The sequence below is a fragment of the Leucoraja erinacea genome, chromosome 15 (assembly GCF_028641065.1).
Source record: "Leucoraja erinacea ecotype New England chromosome 15, Leri_hhj_1, whole genome shotgun sequence".
NCBI lineage: Eukaryota > Metazoa > Chordata > Chondrichthyes > Rajiformes > Rajidae > Leucoraja > Leucoraja erinaceus.
In genome coordinates this window covers 33,184,132-33,202,049 of record NC_073391.1, presented here as the reverse complement: position 1 = coordinate 33,202,049, position 17,918 = coordinate 33,184,132, and the positions used below count along the sequence as shown (strand labels likewise).

At 45.8% G+C, this 17,918-nt stretch overlaps 1 protein-coding gene across 2 annotated transcripts in view; it reads left to right on the top strand.

The window, feature by feature from the left end:
- Positions 1–17,918, top strand: part of zgc:171482 (zinc finger protein) — a 151,345-nt gene that overhangs the window by 112,530 nt on the left and 20,897 nt on the right. For both annotated transcript variants that reach the window (XM_055647090.1, XM_055647091.1), the window contains one exon: positions 13,371–13,467. In XM_055647090.1, the coding sequence (XP_055503065.1) occupies positions 13,371–13,467 (97 nt within the window). The remainder of the gene's footprint in view (positions 1–13,370; positions 13,468–17,918) is intronic.

Here is a 17,918-nt window from a genome sequence, read left to right as displayed (position 1 = left end):
AAGATCTCAGAGAAAACCCGCGCAAGGTCACGGGGAGAACCTACAAACTCCGTACAGACAGCACCCGTAGTCGGGATCGATCCCGGGTCTCTGACACTGCATTCGCTGTAAGGTGGCAACTCTACCGCTGCGCCACTATGATCAGCTGATGAGTGAAGAAGAATGAGTGTCATTGTCATACAGCACGGAAACAGGCTTTTCGGATCAACTTGCCCACGCCGACCAACATGTCCCATCTACACGAGGCCCACCTGCCCTCATATGGCCCATTTCCCATTTCCCACGCCCAAAAGCCTTTTGAATGTTGGGTGCCTCAACAACCTCCTCTGGCAGCTCTTTCCACATACCCACCACCCTCTGTTTGAAAAACTTGTTCCTCAGCTTCCTATTAAATCGTTTCCACTCTCACCTTAAGCCTATGTCCCCTGGTTCTTGATTCCCCCACTCTAGGTAAAAGGACTCTGCATTCACCATATCTACTCTCCTCATGATTTTATACACCTCGAGAAGATCGCCCCTCAGCCGCCTGCACGCCAAGGAATAATCATAACCTTCTCAACCTCTCCCTGTAGTCCAGGCCCTCAAGTCCTGGTAACATCCTTGTAAATCTTCTCTGCACTCCTTCCAGCGTGATGGTTTAGTTTAGTTTAGAGATACGACGCGGAAACAGGCCCTTCGGCCCATCGGGTCCGCGCCGACCAGCGATCCCCCGCTATTGCGGATCAACAGTATCCTGCACCCACTACGGACAATTTTTACATTCACCAAGCCAATTAACCTACATACCTGTACGTCTTTGGAGTATGGGAGGAAACCGAAGATCTTGGAGAAAACCCGCACAGATCACGGTGAGGACGTACAAACTCCACACAGACAGCACCCATAGTCGGGATCGAACCCTGGTCTCCGGCGCTACATTTGCTGTAAGGCAGCAACTCTACCACTGCGCCACCGTGACCACCCACTGCTATGAGAATGGTATCATTCTCATAGCATAGCGACTAAAACTGAACGCAATGCTTTAAGTGCGGCCTTACCAACGTATCTCTGAGATATTCTGGGATTGTTTTTATACAGATTTATTTATTGTAAACCTCTCCTCTAAGATTTGTCTTCTCTGCACATTTGTTGTTGGAACTCTGTGTTCCCACTTAACACAGTCTGGTTCCATCAGCAGCTCCTACTGCCAGTTTCAATACAGTTTCACTTCTCATCCGGACTTTGGTGCAGTTCCTTCCGTCCTTCCAGAGTAGTTTTATTTTATATAGCCCTTGAGGCCAACATCTTTCCGGACATTCTCAGGCATCACCATTGCTGAAACTGGAAGTTCATTTCAGTTTTGTTTACTTCATTGTTACCGTGCAGTGTTGAATTGAGCAGCACTCACCTGGCAAGACGGATAATTAAGGGGATAATCATCCAAAGCAAATTAATTCATAATTACTGCATATCAAACATGTTTACTCCAAGAGTTATCTCCAGTGATCCTTCCAATGATTTAATAACCATCCACAATAATACACGGTTATATCCCAACTTTATTGTGCATTTCACAATCTGGCAAGACCAATAATTATGATCCATTAACACTGAGATGAAGACTCATTCATCTACGCAGAGGTGTTCACCTCCGGGAGACACACTGTGTCGGCAGTCGGAACCTTCTTCCCAGAATGGAAATGTCAAAAACTACGTGTTCCCAGCTTTGTTCCCAGGTGAGGGCAGTTCTATAAACACAGACATTGAGGGCTGAAGGGCCTGTTTCTGTGCCGCACTGTTCTATGTTCTAACCCTGGTTTGAATCTGTTTCGAGCGTGGATTGTTGTTAATGTATGTCGCTGAGTTCAATGTGGAACCTGAATCTGTTTGCTATTCCCAGTGTGGTGGTTTCTGAGATTGAATGCAATTTAATAAACATAAAGACGTTGTCCAAAAAATACCAACTCATTCACTAATGCCCTTTAAGGCAGGGAAAGTGTCATCCTTGAGGAATGATGGCCTTCTTGCGACACCATTCGCAATCTGAACATCATTAACTCCCTCCTGGTGATCTTGCAAGACATCTTATAATAGGGTCCCTGGCGATAAATCTGATAAATACCAAACATACTAGTAACATCCATTTCCCGAGAGTAAATAAAAGCAAAGAATTATGTGAGGCAGTTGCCAAAGAAACCTAATCCCCCAAATTACTCTCTATAGAGAGAAATCAGTTCCTTCTATATTCAAGAGTTAGGAGAGTTAAAAGTGTTTAATTGCCATATGTACCGACAACAGAATATGAAATTCTTACTTGCAGCAGCACAACAGGCATGTAAAAGCAATGACATGCAAATAACATGCTGGTCCACCACTGATTTTCCGGCAACTGGTAGTCTGGCACCTCCTTTAATCCGCACAGAATTATGAGAACGCACTTAAAAATCCTCCTGAAAATGTGGTGCCTAGGCCGGGTGAGGCGACTGAACTCGACCTCATCGGGGGCTTCCATGGCCAATCAGCAGGTTGAATTTGCCCCCTGTGGCCAGGGCTCAGGAACTCCGGCCCAGCCAGAGCTGGCAGATCCGTTCCCATAGCCAACATTGCAGGCCAGAATCTCGGGGGCCTAAGCAAACCATTTTGGTGCCGTTGGACTCCTCTCGGAGCCCATGACATAGAAACATAGACACATAGAAAATAGGTGCAGGAGTAGGCCATTCGGCCCTTCGAGCCTGCACCACCGTTCAATATGATCATGGCTGATCATCCAACTCAGTATCCCATACCTGCCTTCTCTCCATACCCTCTGATCCCCTTAGCCACAAGGGCCACATCTAACTCCCTCTTAAATATAGCCAATGAACTGGCCTCAACTCCATTCTGTGGCAGAGAATTCCAGAGATTCACCACTCTCTGTGTGAAAAAGGTTTTTCTCATCTCGGTCCTAAAAGACTTCCCCCTTATCCATAAACTGTGACCCCTTGTTATGGACTTCCCCAACATCGGGAACAATCTTCCTGCATCTAGCCTGTCCAACCCCTTAAGAATTTTGTAAGTTTCTATAAGGTCCCCCCTCAATCTTCTAAATTCTAGCGAGTACAAGCCAAGTCAAGTCAAGTCAAGTCAAGTTTATTTGTCACATACACATACGAGATGTGCAGTGAAATGAAAATGGTAATGCTCGCGGACTTTTGTGCAAAAGACAAACAACCAAACAACCAAACAAATTATAAACACAATCATAACACACATATTCTTTTTACATAATAAATAATGGAAGAAAAAACATTCAGTAGAGTTAGTCCCTGGTGAGATAGGCGTTTACAGTCCGAATGGCCTCTGAGAAGAAACTCCTTCTCAACCTCTCCGCTCTCACTGCATGGCAACGGAGGCGTTTACCTGACCATAGCAGCTGGAACAGTCCGTTGCAGGGGTGGAAGGGGTCTCCTATGATTTATTTGCTCTGGAGTTGCACCTCCTGTTGTATAGTTCCTGCAGGGGGGCGAGTGAAGTTCCCATAGTGCGTTCGGCCGAACGCACTACTCTCTGCAGAGTCTTCTTGTCCTTGGCAGAGCAATTCCCAAACCAGATGGTAATATTTCCGGACAAGATGCTTTCCACCGCCGCTGTGTAGAAGCACTGGAGGATCCTCGGAGACACTCTGAATTTCCTCAATTGCCTGAAGTGGTAAAGGCGCTGCCTTGCCTTACTCACGAGTGCTGAGGCATGTGATGCCCATGTCATATCCTCGGAGAAAGTCTATCCAGTCTTTCTTCATATGAAAGTCCTGACATCCCAGGAATCAGTCTGGTACATCCCAGGAATCACCTCTGTTGGTCTGGCAAAATGGATAATCCAGAAAGGCTCTGGAACCAAAGGTGCCGGAAATTCGGTGGTGGACCTGTAATAATAAATAAAAATAATCGCAATAAATTAATCACCAGAACACTATTGCATAAGCTCACACACCTTAGTGCCACCAAAGACAGTTCATAGAAGTTCATAGGAGACATGAGGAACGGCAGATGCTGGAATCTTGAATAGAACACCAAGTGCTGCAGAAACACAGCGGGTCAGGCTGCATCTGTGGAGGGAATGGATAGGTCACTTTTCGGTTCCTTCAGACCCAAACTGAAACGTCGCCTATCAATTCACTCCAGAGATACTGCCTGACCTGCTGGGTTACTCCAGTACTTTGTGTTCTACCGCGGAAGTTCATAGTTGAGGTTAGTGTTAAGAGTCAAGATGGTTGCTGGGAAGAAATCTAGAACGTGGAGGTTCAAATCTGCACGTCTTTGGAAAGTGGGAGGAAATCAGAGCACCCAGAGAAACCCCACGTGATCACGGGGAAAACGTGCAAACTCCACACAGACAGCACCCATAGTCAGGATCGAACTCAGGTCTCTGGCGCTGAGGCAACAGCTCAACTGCCTTGCCCAGTGTTTGCCCCATATCTCTCTAAACCTTTCCTATCCATGTATCTGCCCAAGTGTCTTTTAAATGTTATGTACCTGACTAATCTACCTCCTCTGGTGGCTTGTTACATACACCCGCCATCTTCTGTATGAAAAAATAACGCTTCAGGTTCCTATTAAATCTTTTCCCTCTCACCTTAAACCTATGTTCTCTGGTTCTTGATTCCCCTACTTTGAGTAAAAGACTTTGGGTGTTCACCCTACCAATTCCCCATTATTACATCCACCTCTATAAGATCATCCCTCAGCCTCCTTCACTACAAGCAATAAAGTCTCATTGCTGCCAATACATGATTCCCAAATGATAGGAGTGAAACGAGAATGTGGCCAAGGTGACGTGGGTCTCTGACCAAAACGTCACCTATCTATCCATGTTCTCCAGAGATGCTGCCTGACCTGCTGTGTCTTTGTGTGCTTTGGTGTGAGTCTTGGATGACATTGGCTGCCTTTTTGAGGCAGCATCTCCTGTAGATCCCTTTGACCTTAGATCCCTTAGACCTTAGTGGTTCCCAACCTTTTTAGCTCATGGCCCCCTTGGGATCTTTTAATTTTTCTGTGCCTCCCCCCCCTGACATTATTAGCGGTAAAAAAGTACTTCAATATTATAATACCTTGCATAAAAATATCAGTGTCTATTAATTGCACATATATTCTCTTTTATTCTATTCCACAAACATCAAAAATATTTTAATTGCATAGGTTTAAATTTATTAGAACTGAAATTTAGCAGGCAACAGGGTGGTAGCTCTGTGGCCCCCTTCATTGAACCTGTGGTCCCCTAAATCCCAACATTTTTCTGTGGCCCCTCTGAAATTTGCCATATGACCCCAGGTTGGGAATCACTGCCTTGGACCCTTCGATTCTCAACCTGATACTATGAATGAGTGAATAATTTGTCTTGCAACAACTTTGTTGCTTCCCTTCACAGCCTCCCTTCTCTCAATCTTCCAGCTTTTATTAGCGCAACTGCAACTAATTTGGAGATCATGGAAATTTAGGAGGCAAATGAGCCAGCAACGAACTGTTTGCCAGCAGCTAATTATCCAACAGATGTCTGGGAAATAATTGCTTGCTAATGGTTAATACATTAACTTTGAGCTGATTATGATCAGTAGATCCATTTGCAGTAAGTAAGCACTAAAACATAATTTGTTTTTCTGTAAGGCATCAAAATAATTATTAGCTTTCTGGTGATTGTGCCTGCTTTGCAGGAATTCCAAACGTTTTGGGATTTCTGAACAATTAGAGTTAGTCATACAGTGTGGAAACAGGCCCTTAGGCCTGACTTGCCCACACCGCCTTCCCTGCCTGCATTCAGCCCATATCCCTCCAAACCTGTCCAACCAATGTAGAAACATAGAAAATAGGTGCAGGAGGAGGCCATTCGGCCCTTCGAGCCAGCACCGCCTGTACCTGTCTACATGTTTTTTAAACATTGTGATAGTACCTGCCTCAACTTCCTCCTCCGGCAGCTATTTCCACATACCCACTACTATTTGTGTGAAATGTCACCCTTCAGGTTCCTATTAAATCTCCCCCCCCCCTCCTCCCCTCCTCCTTTGGTTCTTGATTCCCCATCCTTGGGCAAGAAGACTCAGTGCGTTTACCCAATCTATTCCCGTCATAAATGTGTTATGACCTCCACAAAATCACTCCTCATCCTCCAAGGAATGGACCCTTATCCAACCTCCCTATATCACTCAGGCCCTCGAGTCCTGGCAACATTCTCGTAAATTCTCGTAAATCCGAATTCTCGTAAATTCTGATGCTTTTAATACCCACGAGCAATACGTTTATAGTTTCCTCTGCCAATTTTTGTACCCTGTTGCCTAAAGAATTGCCTCATCTTATCTATCTGCCTGATCTGAAACCTTCTGCAACCTATCCCCTTCTCCCCCCCTCCCCTCCACTCTGGGGTTGCACTCTGCAATCTTACGCAAGGTTCTAATCCTCAAATCACATCAAACACCAAATTGGGATTCCGTCTCGGTTTCATGAAGTGATACAGTAAGGAACAAGTGGATAAGATCATGAGAGGAATAGATTGAGTACTCCAAGTAAGAATTTCGTTGTTCCGTTTACAGTACATATGACATTAATCACTTGATGGTGCTGTACAGCTCTATCACTGTAATTCTGACCAGACTATTATGGAGCTGGAGGAGGTTACAGAGAGAGGGAGGGATGAGACGATAGAAGGATAAAAAAAAAGCATGAGGATAAAATCCTTTATTTACTGCTTTCATTATAATGCCAAAGATTTTCCGACTTTAATTTAATACCAAAGATTCTCTGCCTTTAATTTACAGATCCATATTTCATTTTAACGAATAGGGCACTACCTTCTATATTCTAACTCTGCATAGTGCCAAGAATATCAGGCAACTAAACCGGCCGCCCATAAGCTAGGATGTAGATCCGATCTTCCAACCTACCTCCTTGCAGACTTTGTATTCAATCTTTCCTCTCTATGGTTCAATTTCACATGTACCAAGGCACAGTGAAGTACACTTTTTGCATACAGCTCAGCCGTACATAAGCACAATCCTCTGGTTAGTATAGAATATACAGAACAGCCGACTGGGTCCATATACAAGAGTCGCCATTTTTGGCGCCATTTTACGGTCCCAGCTACAGCTGGCCACAAAGGCCCATTGTAGCCGCCGCATCCATTCCAGTCATCCCATGAGCCATCCCATTCCTTGCACGGCCCACTTGTGCCCGGGGGGGAGGGGGCATCTCCCGCAGCTGATCTTCGGGACACAGAAGGTAGGACCCTCCCCCCAGATCTCAACTGAAACCTATGCCCTCTAGTTCTTGATTCACCTACCCTGGGGAAAAGACTCTGCGCATTTACACTCATGATCCTGTACATCTCTGTGTGTTGAATCACACCTCAGCCTCATGCATTCCAAGGAATAAAGCACTAGACTGCTCAACCTCGCCCCATAGAGCAGGCCCTTGAGTCCTGGCAACATAGAAACATAGAAAATAGGTGCAGGAGTAGGCCATTCGGCCCTTCGAGCCTGTACCGACCGCCATTCAATATGATCATGGCTGATCATCCAACTCAGTATCCTGTACCTGCCTTCTCTCCATACCCCCTGATCCCTTTAGGCACAAGGGCCACATCTAACTCCCTCTTAAATATAGCCAATGAACTGGCCTCAACTACCTTCTGCGGGAGAGAATTCCAGAGATTCACCACTCTCTGTGTGAAGAATTTTTTCCTCATCTCGGTCCTAAAGGATTTCCCCCTTATCCTTAAACTGTGACCCCCCTTGTTCTGGACTTCCCCAACATCGGGAACAATCTTCCTGCATCTAGCCTGTCCAATCCCTTAAGAATTTTGTACGTTTCTATAAGATCCCCCCTCAATCTTCTAAATTCTAGCGAATACAAACCGAGTCTATCCAGTCTTTCTTCATATAAAAGTCCTGACATCCCAGGAATCAGTCTGGTGAACCTTCTCTGTACTCCCTCTATGGCAAGAATGTCTTTCCACAGATTAGGAGACCAAAACTGTACGCAATACTCCAGGTGTGGTCTCACCAAGACCCTGTACAACTGCAGTAGAACCTCCCTGCTCCTATACTCAAATCCTTTTGCTATGAATGCTAACATACCATTCGCCTTCTTCACTGCCTGCTGCACCTGCATGCCTACTTTTAATGACTGGTGTACCATGACACCCAGGTCTCGTTGCATCTCCCCCTTTCCTAATCGGCCACCATTCAGATAATAATCTACTTTCCTGTTTTTGCCACCAAAGTGGATAACCTCACATTTATCCAAATTATACTGCATCTGCCATGCATTTGCCCACTCACCCAACCTATCCAAGTCACCTTGCAGCTTCCTAGCATCCTCCTCACAGCTGACACTGCCCCCCAGCTTCGTGTCATCCGCAAACTTGGAGATGTTGCATTCAATTCCCTCATCCAAATCATTAATATATATCGTAAATAGCTGGGGTCCCAGAACTGAGCCTTGCGGTACCCCACTAGTCACTGCCTGCCATTGTGAAAATGACCCGTTTACTCCTACTCTTTGCTTCCTGTCTGCCAGCCAGTTCTCTATCCACATCAATACTGAACCCCCAATACCGTGTGCTTTAAGTTTGTATACTAATCTCTTATGTGGGACCTTGTCGAAAGCCTTCTGAAAGTCCAGATATAACACATCCACTGGTTCTCCCTTATCCACTCTACTAGTTACATCCTCGAAAAATTCTATAAGATTTGTCAGACATGATTTACCTTTCATAAATCCATGCTGACTTTGTCCAATGATTTCACCACTTTCCAAATGTGCTGCTATCCCATCTTTAATAACTGATTCTAGCAGTTTCCCCACTACCGACGTTAGACTAACTGGTCGGTAATTCCCCGTTTTCTCTCTCCCTCCCTTTTTAAAAAGTGGTGTTACATTAGCTACCCTCCAATCCTCAGGAACTACTCCAGAATCTAAAGAGTTTTGAAAAATTATCACTAATGCAAGCACTATTTCTGGGGCTACTTCCTTAAGTACTCTGGGATGCAGCCTATCTGACCCTGGGGATTTATCGGCCTTTAATCCATTCAATTTACCTAACACCACTTCCCGGCTAACCTGGATTTCACTCAGTTCCTCCATCTCATTTGAACCCCGGTCCCCTGCTATTTCCGGCAGATTATTTATGTCTTCCTTAGTGAAGACAGAACCAAAGTAGTTATTCAATTGGTCTGCCATGTCCTTGTTCCCCATGATCCTGGCTCCATTCCTGTTTACCATCTACACAGCGGATTGTCAATATAACAACAACACCAACAGCTGCTTTTGCAGTCAGTTTTTATGTTCCCTGCCAGTTTTCTTTCATGACACAGTTGTTGTTCCCTCATCTAAAGGGCCCTTTGAGGAGGAGTCTCTGACATTTCTCCCAACTCTGTGGAGTGGAGTGCACACTGGCTAATCTCCATCTCAACATCCAAAAAATCTTCTCATAGCCATAGATTTCAGGAGGAAAGGAGGCCCTTCGGCCCAACACCCCATCACCATCAGGGGCACATGAGGTGGAGGTGGTCGAAACATAGAAAACAGGTGCAGGAGTGGCCATTCGGGCCAGTGACCTGCACCGCCATTCAATAAGGTCCCATAGACATGTAGCCCCACCTGCCTGCGTTGGGCTCAAATCCCTCGCTAAACTTATCCTATCCATGTACCTGTCTAAATGTTTCTTAAAAGTTGTGATGGTACCTGCCTCAACTACCTCCTACGGCAGCTCAATCCACACACTCATCACAATTTGTGTGAAAAAATTACCCCTCAGTTTGCTATCAAATGTTTCCCCCCTCACCTTAAATCCTATGTCCTCTGCATAGCAATGTTACAAAATTTTGAGATTTAAAAAATCAAGTCTGCAATTTATCCCATCAGATAAAGCATAAAAAGAAGTTTAATTTGACACCTAATGCACTTTCATATCTCAAGTAATAAAAATGTTATGGCCATTTTCATACTCGGAAATAAGCATCTTGTTCCCTATTGATTTTCTATGGACATAACAAAAAAGCTGTGATCATGGTCAGTCAAAAGCCCATAACCTTCTTAAAAATTAAGAGAACTGAATGAAATTTTCAGTTATCATAGATTGAACCATTCTGAAACAAATATAAAATAATCTTACTTGGATGACCTGAAATTAAAGCATATAATTAGTTAGTTACCCAATTGTAGCTAATTTCAAACTTCAATCACTAGATCTAATCAATTCATCCATTCGTTTCTGACTGCATTTTCAAATAGTCTTATTGTTAAAATAATATTCACAAATAATTCACAATAAAAAATTGCAGTAAAATCTCATTTACATGTTCCCTGCCAAATTCTTTCATAATTTAGTGTTCAATTTTGTAAATTAAAGCATTTTAAATCAGCTTTGGTCTCTGAATTTCTGTGAACGCTCTGGTAGGCTGCGTTCACATTGCGCTGGATTTGTGCCAACAAATGCCTTGTAAATCTTACTCATAACCATAAAGTCATACAGTGATGAAACACTCGCTATAGGCCCAAGTCTGCCCACAGCCCGACTTTTAATGTAAAAAAACATAGAAACATAGAAAATTGTTTGCAGGAGTAGGCCATTGGGGCTGCGAGAAGTCGCGCCATTGAGATAGTGATCCCAAAACATTAGCGTTAACTATTATGGGAGGCCTATAAAACTCAAATCCCTCCCTAAACTTTTGCGACGGGGAACCTTTCTAAATTTTTCTTAATGATTTACTAGGGTGAACATGCTTCGATTGGAACAGCCTAGTAAAAATCGCGTTTTAAACCCGCCCCCTCTAAACAGCGCCAAAATCGCACACACGGGCTGGGGCAGATTCTCAACGACGATTCAAGTAGGTTTTGCAACATACCTACTCTGCACTCTGCAATCTTTCTAGCTTAATAACATTTCTGCTATAACGGGGTGATCAAAACTGAACATTCACCCTTCCTATTCCCCTCATGATCTTACACACATGATCATCCCTTCGCCCCCTGCCACATTGCAGAACAAACATCAGAGATAGGCAGCATGCAAATGCAATGCATCTCACCAATGCATTTCACTCCTTAAAGCAGGCGGCCAAAAAGATCAGCTTTAATGGTGTGTTAAAAAAGAGAAGCAGATTTAGTTTCGGGTAAAAATCTCAGCAGCAACTTTCAGCCACTTGAACCAGTGAACTTGAGATGGGTTTTATTATTTATCATGGAAAGTGTGCCAGTTCCCACTGATCTATCACACCATTGATTGGCCTGTGTTGCCATTGAGTCAGAGTCATACAGCATGGAAACTAGTCTAGAAATACATTGGCCAACAGACTCTTCGGCCCACCAAGTTCGCGCCAACCAGCAATCACCCTGTTCACCAGCGCTACCCTACACACTAGGGACCATTTACAATTTTTTCACCGAAGCCATTTAACCTACAAACCTGCACGTCTTTAGAGTGTGGGTGGAAACCGGAGCAGAGAAAACCCACGTAGTCACAGGGAGAATGTACAAACTTCGTACAGACAGCACCCGTAGTCAGGATTGAACCTGGGTCTCTGGCACTGTAAGACAGCAACTCTACTGCTGCACCACTGTGCCACCCAGTGGACCCTTTGGTGTAACTTGCTCATGCCAACCAACATGCCCCATCTACACTAGTCCCACCCAGTCCCCATTTGGCCCATATCCCTCTAAACATTTCCCATACATGTACCTGTCCAAATGTTTCTTAAATATTGTTATTGGAGTGTCACTGATGCCATGCGTTCAACTATCTGTATGCAACTCTATGTCCTCGTCTCATTCTGACTTGTGAGTGATCAGCCCCAATCTCCATCACTCTAACATTGGTGGCCATATCTTAAATAAAGCATACTTGTAGGTTGGGGCTTTGAGTATTAGAGTCAGGAAGTCGTGATACAGCTTTATAAGACTTTGGTGAGTGAGACCACATTGGGTATATTGCGTACAGTTATGGTCGCCCCATTGCAGGAAGGGTGTGGAGGCTTTGGAAGGGGTGCAGAGGAGTTTTAGCAGGATGATGCCGGGATTAGGGGGTGTTAGCTTCAGGGAGAGGTTGGACCGACTTGGATTGGTTTCTCTGGAACGCTGGAGGTTGCGGTGTGACCCGGTCGAAGCTTTTATAATTATCAGAGGCATAGACAGGGTAGAGAGTCAGAACCTTTTTCCTGGTATGGAAATAAATATCAGAGGGTATAGCTATAGAAAAGTTTAAAGGAAATGTGTGAGAAAAGTTTTTCCTAGAACGCACTGCCAGGAGTGGTGGTGGAGGCAGATACGATAGTGGTAACTCAGAGGCTTTTGGATAGGCACATGGATATGTAGGGAATGGAGGGATATGGATTATGTGCAGGTAGATAACAGTTGGTCTTGGCATCATGTTTTGGCACAGACATTGTGGGCCGAAGGGCCCGTTCTATTGCTGTACTGTTCTGTGTTCTATGTACTCCCACCATTATGCTGACAAATTTAACTTCTCTGTTTTTGAATACGTCTCTTCTAAGGATGAACACAGGATTTTGTTTAGACGTTTTAGGGATTAGTTTATTCATGTCAAACCAAACCTCCCGTGATTTAGTCTGAGGAATGATTATAAAGTGTAAATCCAGCAAATAAACTCAAACAGTAAACATACGGTGCTTCTGAGAACAACGGGTTACAATCTTGGCAGTTTCTCCCTGGTGTTTAAGAGTTTGTGCTCTTTGGTTTGGTTTAGTTTTGTTTATTTTCACGTGTTCCGAGGTAGAGTGGAAAGCTTTCCCGTGGTGTGCTATCCAGTCAGCGGAAAGACTGGGGATTATTACAATCAAGCCGTCCACAGGATGAAGGGAATAACGTTAAGTGCAAGGTAAAGCCCAGTAAATCCAATCAAAAAATTCGTTAAGTGCAAGATAGTGTTAGGTCAGTACACCAGTTGATGATACGATGATTTCCAATGGGAAAAAATATCTGGAGCTGTGCGTTTTCACACTTGCGAAGGATAAGAGGGATGGAGTCAATGGAAGGGAGGTTGGTTTTTACGACGGCCGGAAGAACAACTAGAGAGCAGTTCTGATCTCCCATCTACCTCATTGGAGACACTTTGATCAGACTTTACTGGACTTTATCTTGACTAAACCTTATTGGCATTATTCCCTCTATCATGTATATGTACACTGTGGATGGTTCGATGGTAATCATGTGTAGTCTCTCTGCTGACCGGTTGGCATGCAACAAAAGATTTCACCCTACCTCGGTACACGCGACAATAAAACAAACTCAAACTCCAGGTTTGTATAGGGATCTGCAGGGCTTCATCCAGTTATTATGTTGTGAGCGTTGCCATCTCAGAGCCTGTCTCACTCAATCCTTTCCTTCTTTCCTCTCCTCAACGCGTAGCTTTGAAAAGCAGTTACACCTGCAACATCTGCAACGTGATCCTGAACTCGGTGGAACAGTTTCATGCACATCTGCAGGGCTCCAAGCACCAGAGCAAGTAAGTAAGACTCTTCATCCAGATGTTGGTGGTGAGGGAATGAAGTCCATGCTCGGTGGTACCAGGACTACAGTTTACTGGTTCAATGTTTCTTTATTATCACCTGTACCAAGGTTCAGTCAAATTATTTTTCTACATACAGTTTAGGGAGATTATTGCCTCGCATACTGTAAGTACAATCCCCGATTAAGTACAGAATGCATAGAAACAGCCCACTGAGTCTATATGCAAGAGTCCGCAGGTTTTGGTGCCATGTTCACAGTCCCAGCTGTAGTTGGCCGTAGAGGCCCGTTGCAGCTGACGCCTCTGTCCATATCGTCTCGCGAAAACTGTTGTCCCACTCCTAGCCCGGCCACCTGGGGGCGCCTCCCGCAGCCGACCTTGAGGGCGTGGAAGGTCCCGCCTCACTGGCTCTTTGTCCAGCGTCCGCTGCCATCTCCGACTAACTCCGCCCACCCACCTCTCCGGTTCCCGGTCCACGGGATCGAGCAGGAGACGAGCCTCGGATGAGGATCCCACTCCAGGGGCGGGCTCCCCAGGTCCGCAGAGGGCGATCCAGGCCTGTTGCTGGGTTGTGGGGCAAAGGCCCGTGTTCTTTCCAATACCTGGAGTCCAATTGACCGGGTTTATGTCAATGCAGTGGGGATTGGTCTGAAGAAGGGTCAAGACTTGAAACGTCATCCGTCCATTCTCCTCCACACATGCTGCCTGACCCGCTGAGTTCCTCCAGCACTTTGTGTTTTGCTCAAGATTCCGGTATCTGAAATTCCTTGTGTCTCCAAGACTGGGTTGCAAGCTGGGATCTAATCAAGGGATTTGGGGGTTTATATGTAGAATAACAGATTGTTGGGTGTGGGGGAGGGGGGGGGAAGGGGAACCTTCAAAACCTTCATAACATTTGTACTATTTCACCGATCAGAACAAAACCTATTTGACTTGCATCAGAGGAGAATGGTGAGTAGGGTGGCAAAAAATCGTAGCGCTATGGGAGTTTTAGTAATATATAGATATGGATAACAGGTTCCCGCGAGTGGGTTACAGGCTGGAATCTAATCCAGCGGTATGGGCGTTTATATATACAATAACAGACTCCCGTGAGTGAGTTACAGGGCAAGATTCAATTCAGGGGTTCAGAGGTTTATACTGTACATGGAATAGCAGATACCTGGGAGGAAGTTACCAGATGGGGTCTAATCGAGATGTTGGCTATTTCTCGAGCATATTGTCTGAGGTCTACTGGACCTCCCCTCCTCCGAGCATGTCCCAAGCGGAAGGGATACTGTTTATGGCCTTATGTTCCTCTTGCATGATAAATTTACCTACATTTTGCCGTTGTTTATACATTGGCGCAGCGGTAGAGTTGCTGCCTTACAGCGCCAGAGACCCGGGTTTGAATCTGACTATAGGCGCTGCATGTACGGAGTTTGCACCTACTCCGGTTTCCTCCTACGCTCCAAAGACGTGCAGGTTTGCAGGTTAATTGACTTCTGTAAATTGTCCCTAGGGAGCAGGGTAGAACTAACGCATGGGTGACTGTCGGTCAGCGCGGACTCGGTGGGCCAGAGTCCACGCTGTATCACTAAAGCTAATCTTTCTGGTAGCCATTGGAGGGCGAAGTACTTTGAATAGCAAGTCCTTCTCTCAGGCACTCCTTTCCTTTTAAGTGGATCTGCAGCCCTGGCCCTTGTGACCCGGCTGATCTACGAGCTCTGAGTGTCCCAGTGGCACTGGGACTGTTGCCTCTGATTAAATCAATGATCAATGTCTTTCCTCGGCCTGGTTCCAGCGAGCAAAGCCACCAGGGTCAAGACAACAAGGAAAATAACCAATCACGATGCGTTGCTACAAGAATTAATGTGCATTTTATCCCCCAAGACGTCCCTCGGTTGTACTTATTGTAATTCTCCCCATTTGCTAAAGTTATTTGTCAACAGCCAGCCACTACTTGGAGATCAATTGGTCATACAGTTTATTCCCCGGTGTTGTGAGTCATTCAGATAGGATTAAGTGGCGTTGTCCTCTCTCATTCCTGTGGGCTGATTTGCTTTGCTGTAACTCAACCTGTTCTGCGATGGTTCACGCCGGCTTACAAATGGGTCCCGTCTTAACAGAGTGGGAAAATACCCAGAAAGAAATCACTCAATCTGGTAACTACATGCAGACGCAAAGTCTTTAGAATTTTGACTTTAGAGACACAGCGCTGAAGCAGTCCGGCCTGTGATCACCCCATACACTAGCTCTATCCTACACTCTGGGGACAATTTACAATTTTACCGAAGCCAATTAACCTACAAACCTGTACGTCTTTGGAGTGTGGAAGGAAATCAGAGCACCTGGAGAAAACCCACACAGACGCAGGGAGAACGTACAAACTCCGTACAGACAGCACCCGTATTTAGGTTCAAACCCGGGTCTCTGGCGCTGTGAGGCAGCAACTCTACCACTGTCCTGCCCATAAACAGGACCCTCGCCCCAACTCGTCCATGCTGACCAAGGTGCTCTATCTAAGCTATTCCCATTTGCCCATATTCCTCTAAGCCTTTCCTATCCATTTGCCTGTCCAAATAGTACCTGCCTCAACTACCTCCTCTGGCAATTCGTTCCATATACCCGTCTCTGGCGCTGCGAGGCTGCAACTCCATCACTGCGCTACTGTGCTGCTCAAGTGCTGTGCTGTACCGGGGGTCGGATCAGCATGGTGGTGCAGCGGTAGAGCTGCTACCTCACAGCACCATCGACCCGGGTTCCTTCCAGACCTCAGGGATTTGGCTGTATGGAGTTTGTACATTCTCCCCGTGCCTGGGTTTTCTCCGGGTGCTCCCTTTTGAAAGTTAGTTTTTCTTTGGTGAATTTGTAAATTGTCCCTAGTGTGTGTAGGATAGTGTTAGTGTGCGGGGTGATTGCTGGTCGATGTGGACTCGGTGGGCCAAGGGGCCTGTTTCCGCGCTGAGTCTCCAAACTAAACTAAACTAATCAGATGGGATACCAGCCTTGTAGGCTTCATAATTGGAATGTTGCATTGCCCAGCATTCCGCTGTGCAATGATACATCAGCTCTCCGGCAGAGATCTGCCCCGAAGCTTTGACCCCCACCAGTTTGCGTACAGAGCGAATAGATCCACAGAGGACGCTGTAGCCACAGCTCTCCATGCTGCACTGTCTCACCTGGAGCAGCGGGGGAGCTACGTGCGGATGCTCTTTGTGGACTACAGCTCTGCTTTTAATACTATCCTTCCCCACAAACTGGTGGACAAACTGGGGGACTTGGGACTTCCACACTCCACCTGTACGTGGATAAATAGCTTCCTGTCGGGTCGAAGCCAGAGAGTCAGAGTGGGCCATCACACATCCACGGCCCTCAGCCTCAGTACCGGCTCTCCACAGGGCTGTGTACTGAGCCCCCTGCTCTACACCATCTACACGCATGACTGCACCCCAGTCCACCACAGCAACACCATTGTCAAATTTGCGGATGACACTACAGTGGTGGGACTCATCTCCGCGGGGGACGAGTACGCCTACCGGGATGAGGTGGAGCAGCTGACAGGGTGGTGCGAAGAAAATAACCTGCTCCTCAACACCTCAAAGACGAAGGAGGTAATAATAGACTTCAGGAAAAACAAAACGGACATGGTACCACTGACCATCAGAGGGGACTGTGTAGAGAGGGTGGCGGATTTCCGCTTCCTGGGAATCCACATTGAGGAGGACCTGACGTGGAGCGTGAACACCACTGCGCTGCTGAAAAAGGTCCAGCAGAGACTGCACTTCCTGCGGGTGCTCAGGAAGAACAACATCACTCAGAGGCTGCTGCTGTCCTTTTATCGGTGCTCCATTGAGAGCATACTAACATACTGTGTATGCGTGTGGTACACCAGCTGCACAGTGGCTCAGAGGAAAGCGCTCCAGAGGGCCATTGACAACGCCCAGAGGATTGTCGGCTGCCCTCTCCTTACCTTGGAGGACCTACACAGTTCCCGCTGCACCAAAAAAACCCAGAATATAATAAAGGACATCTCCCACCCCGGACACTCCCTGTTTGAACTGTTGCCGTCAGGCAGACGGTACAGATCCACAAGGACAAGGACAAATAGACTACAAAACAGTTTTTACCCCACTGCTATAAAAGCACTAAATGTGGCCGCCAAGGAACGCAGGGGCGATACAGACTAAGGGACTGTGGTAACGGTGAAATCGACAGAAGGATGGAGGGTTGGGTGTGTATGCGTGCTTTGTCTGTGTTTTTTTATTTATTGCTTATCTTTATTATTTTACCGTGGATGTTTCGTTAGCTTTAGAAATGTTTGAATGCTGCACTGACTGGCTGACATTTTAAATTTCGTTGTACATGGCCCATGTTACAATGACAATAAAGAAACTATTCTATTCTATTCTATTCTATCTGCGCTCTGTAAGTACATTTTTTCAAAGCCTTGGAAGCCATGAATATTT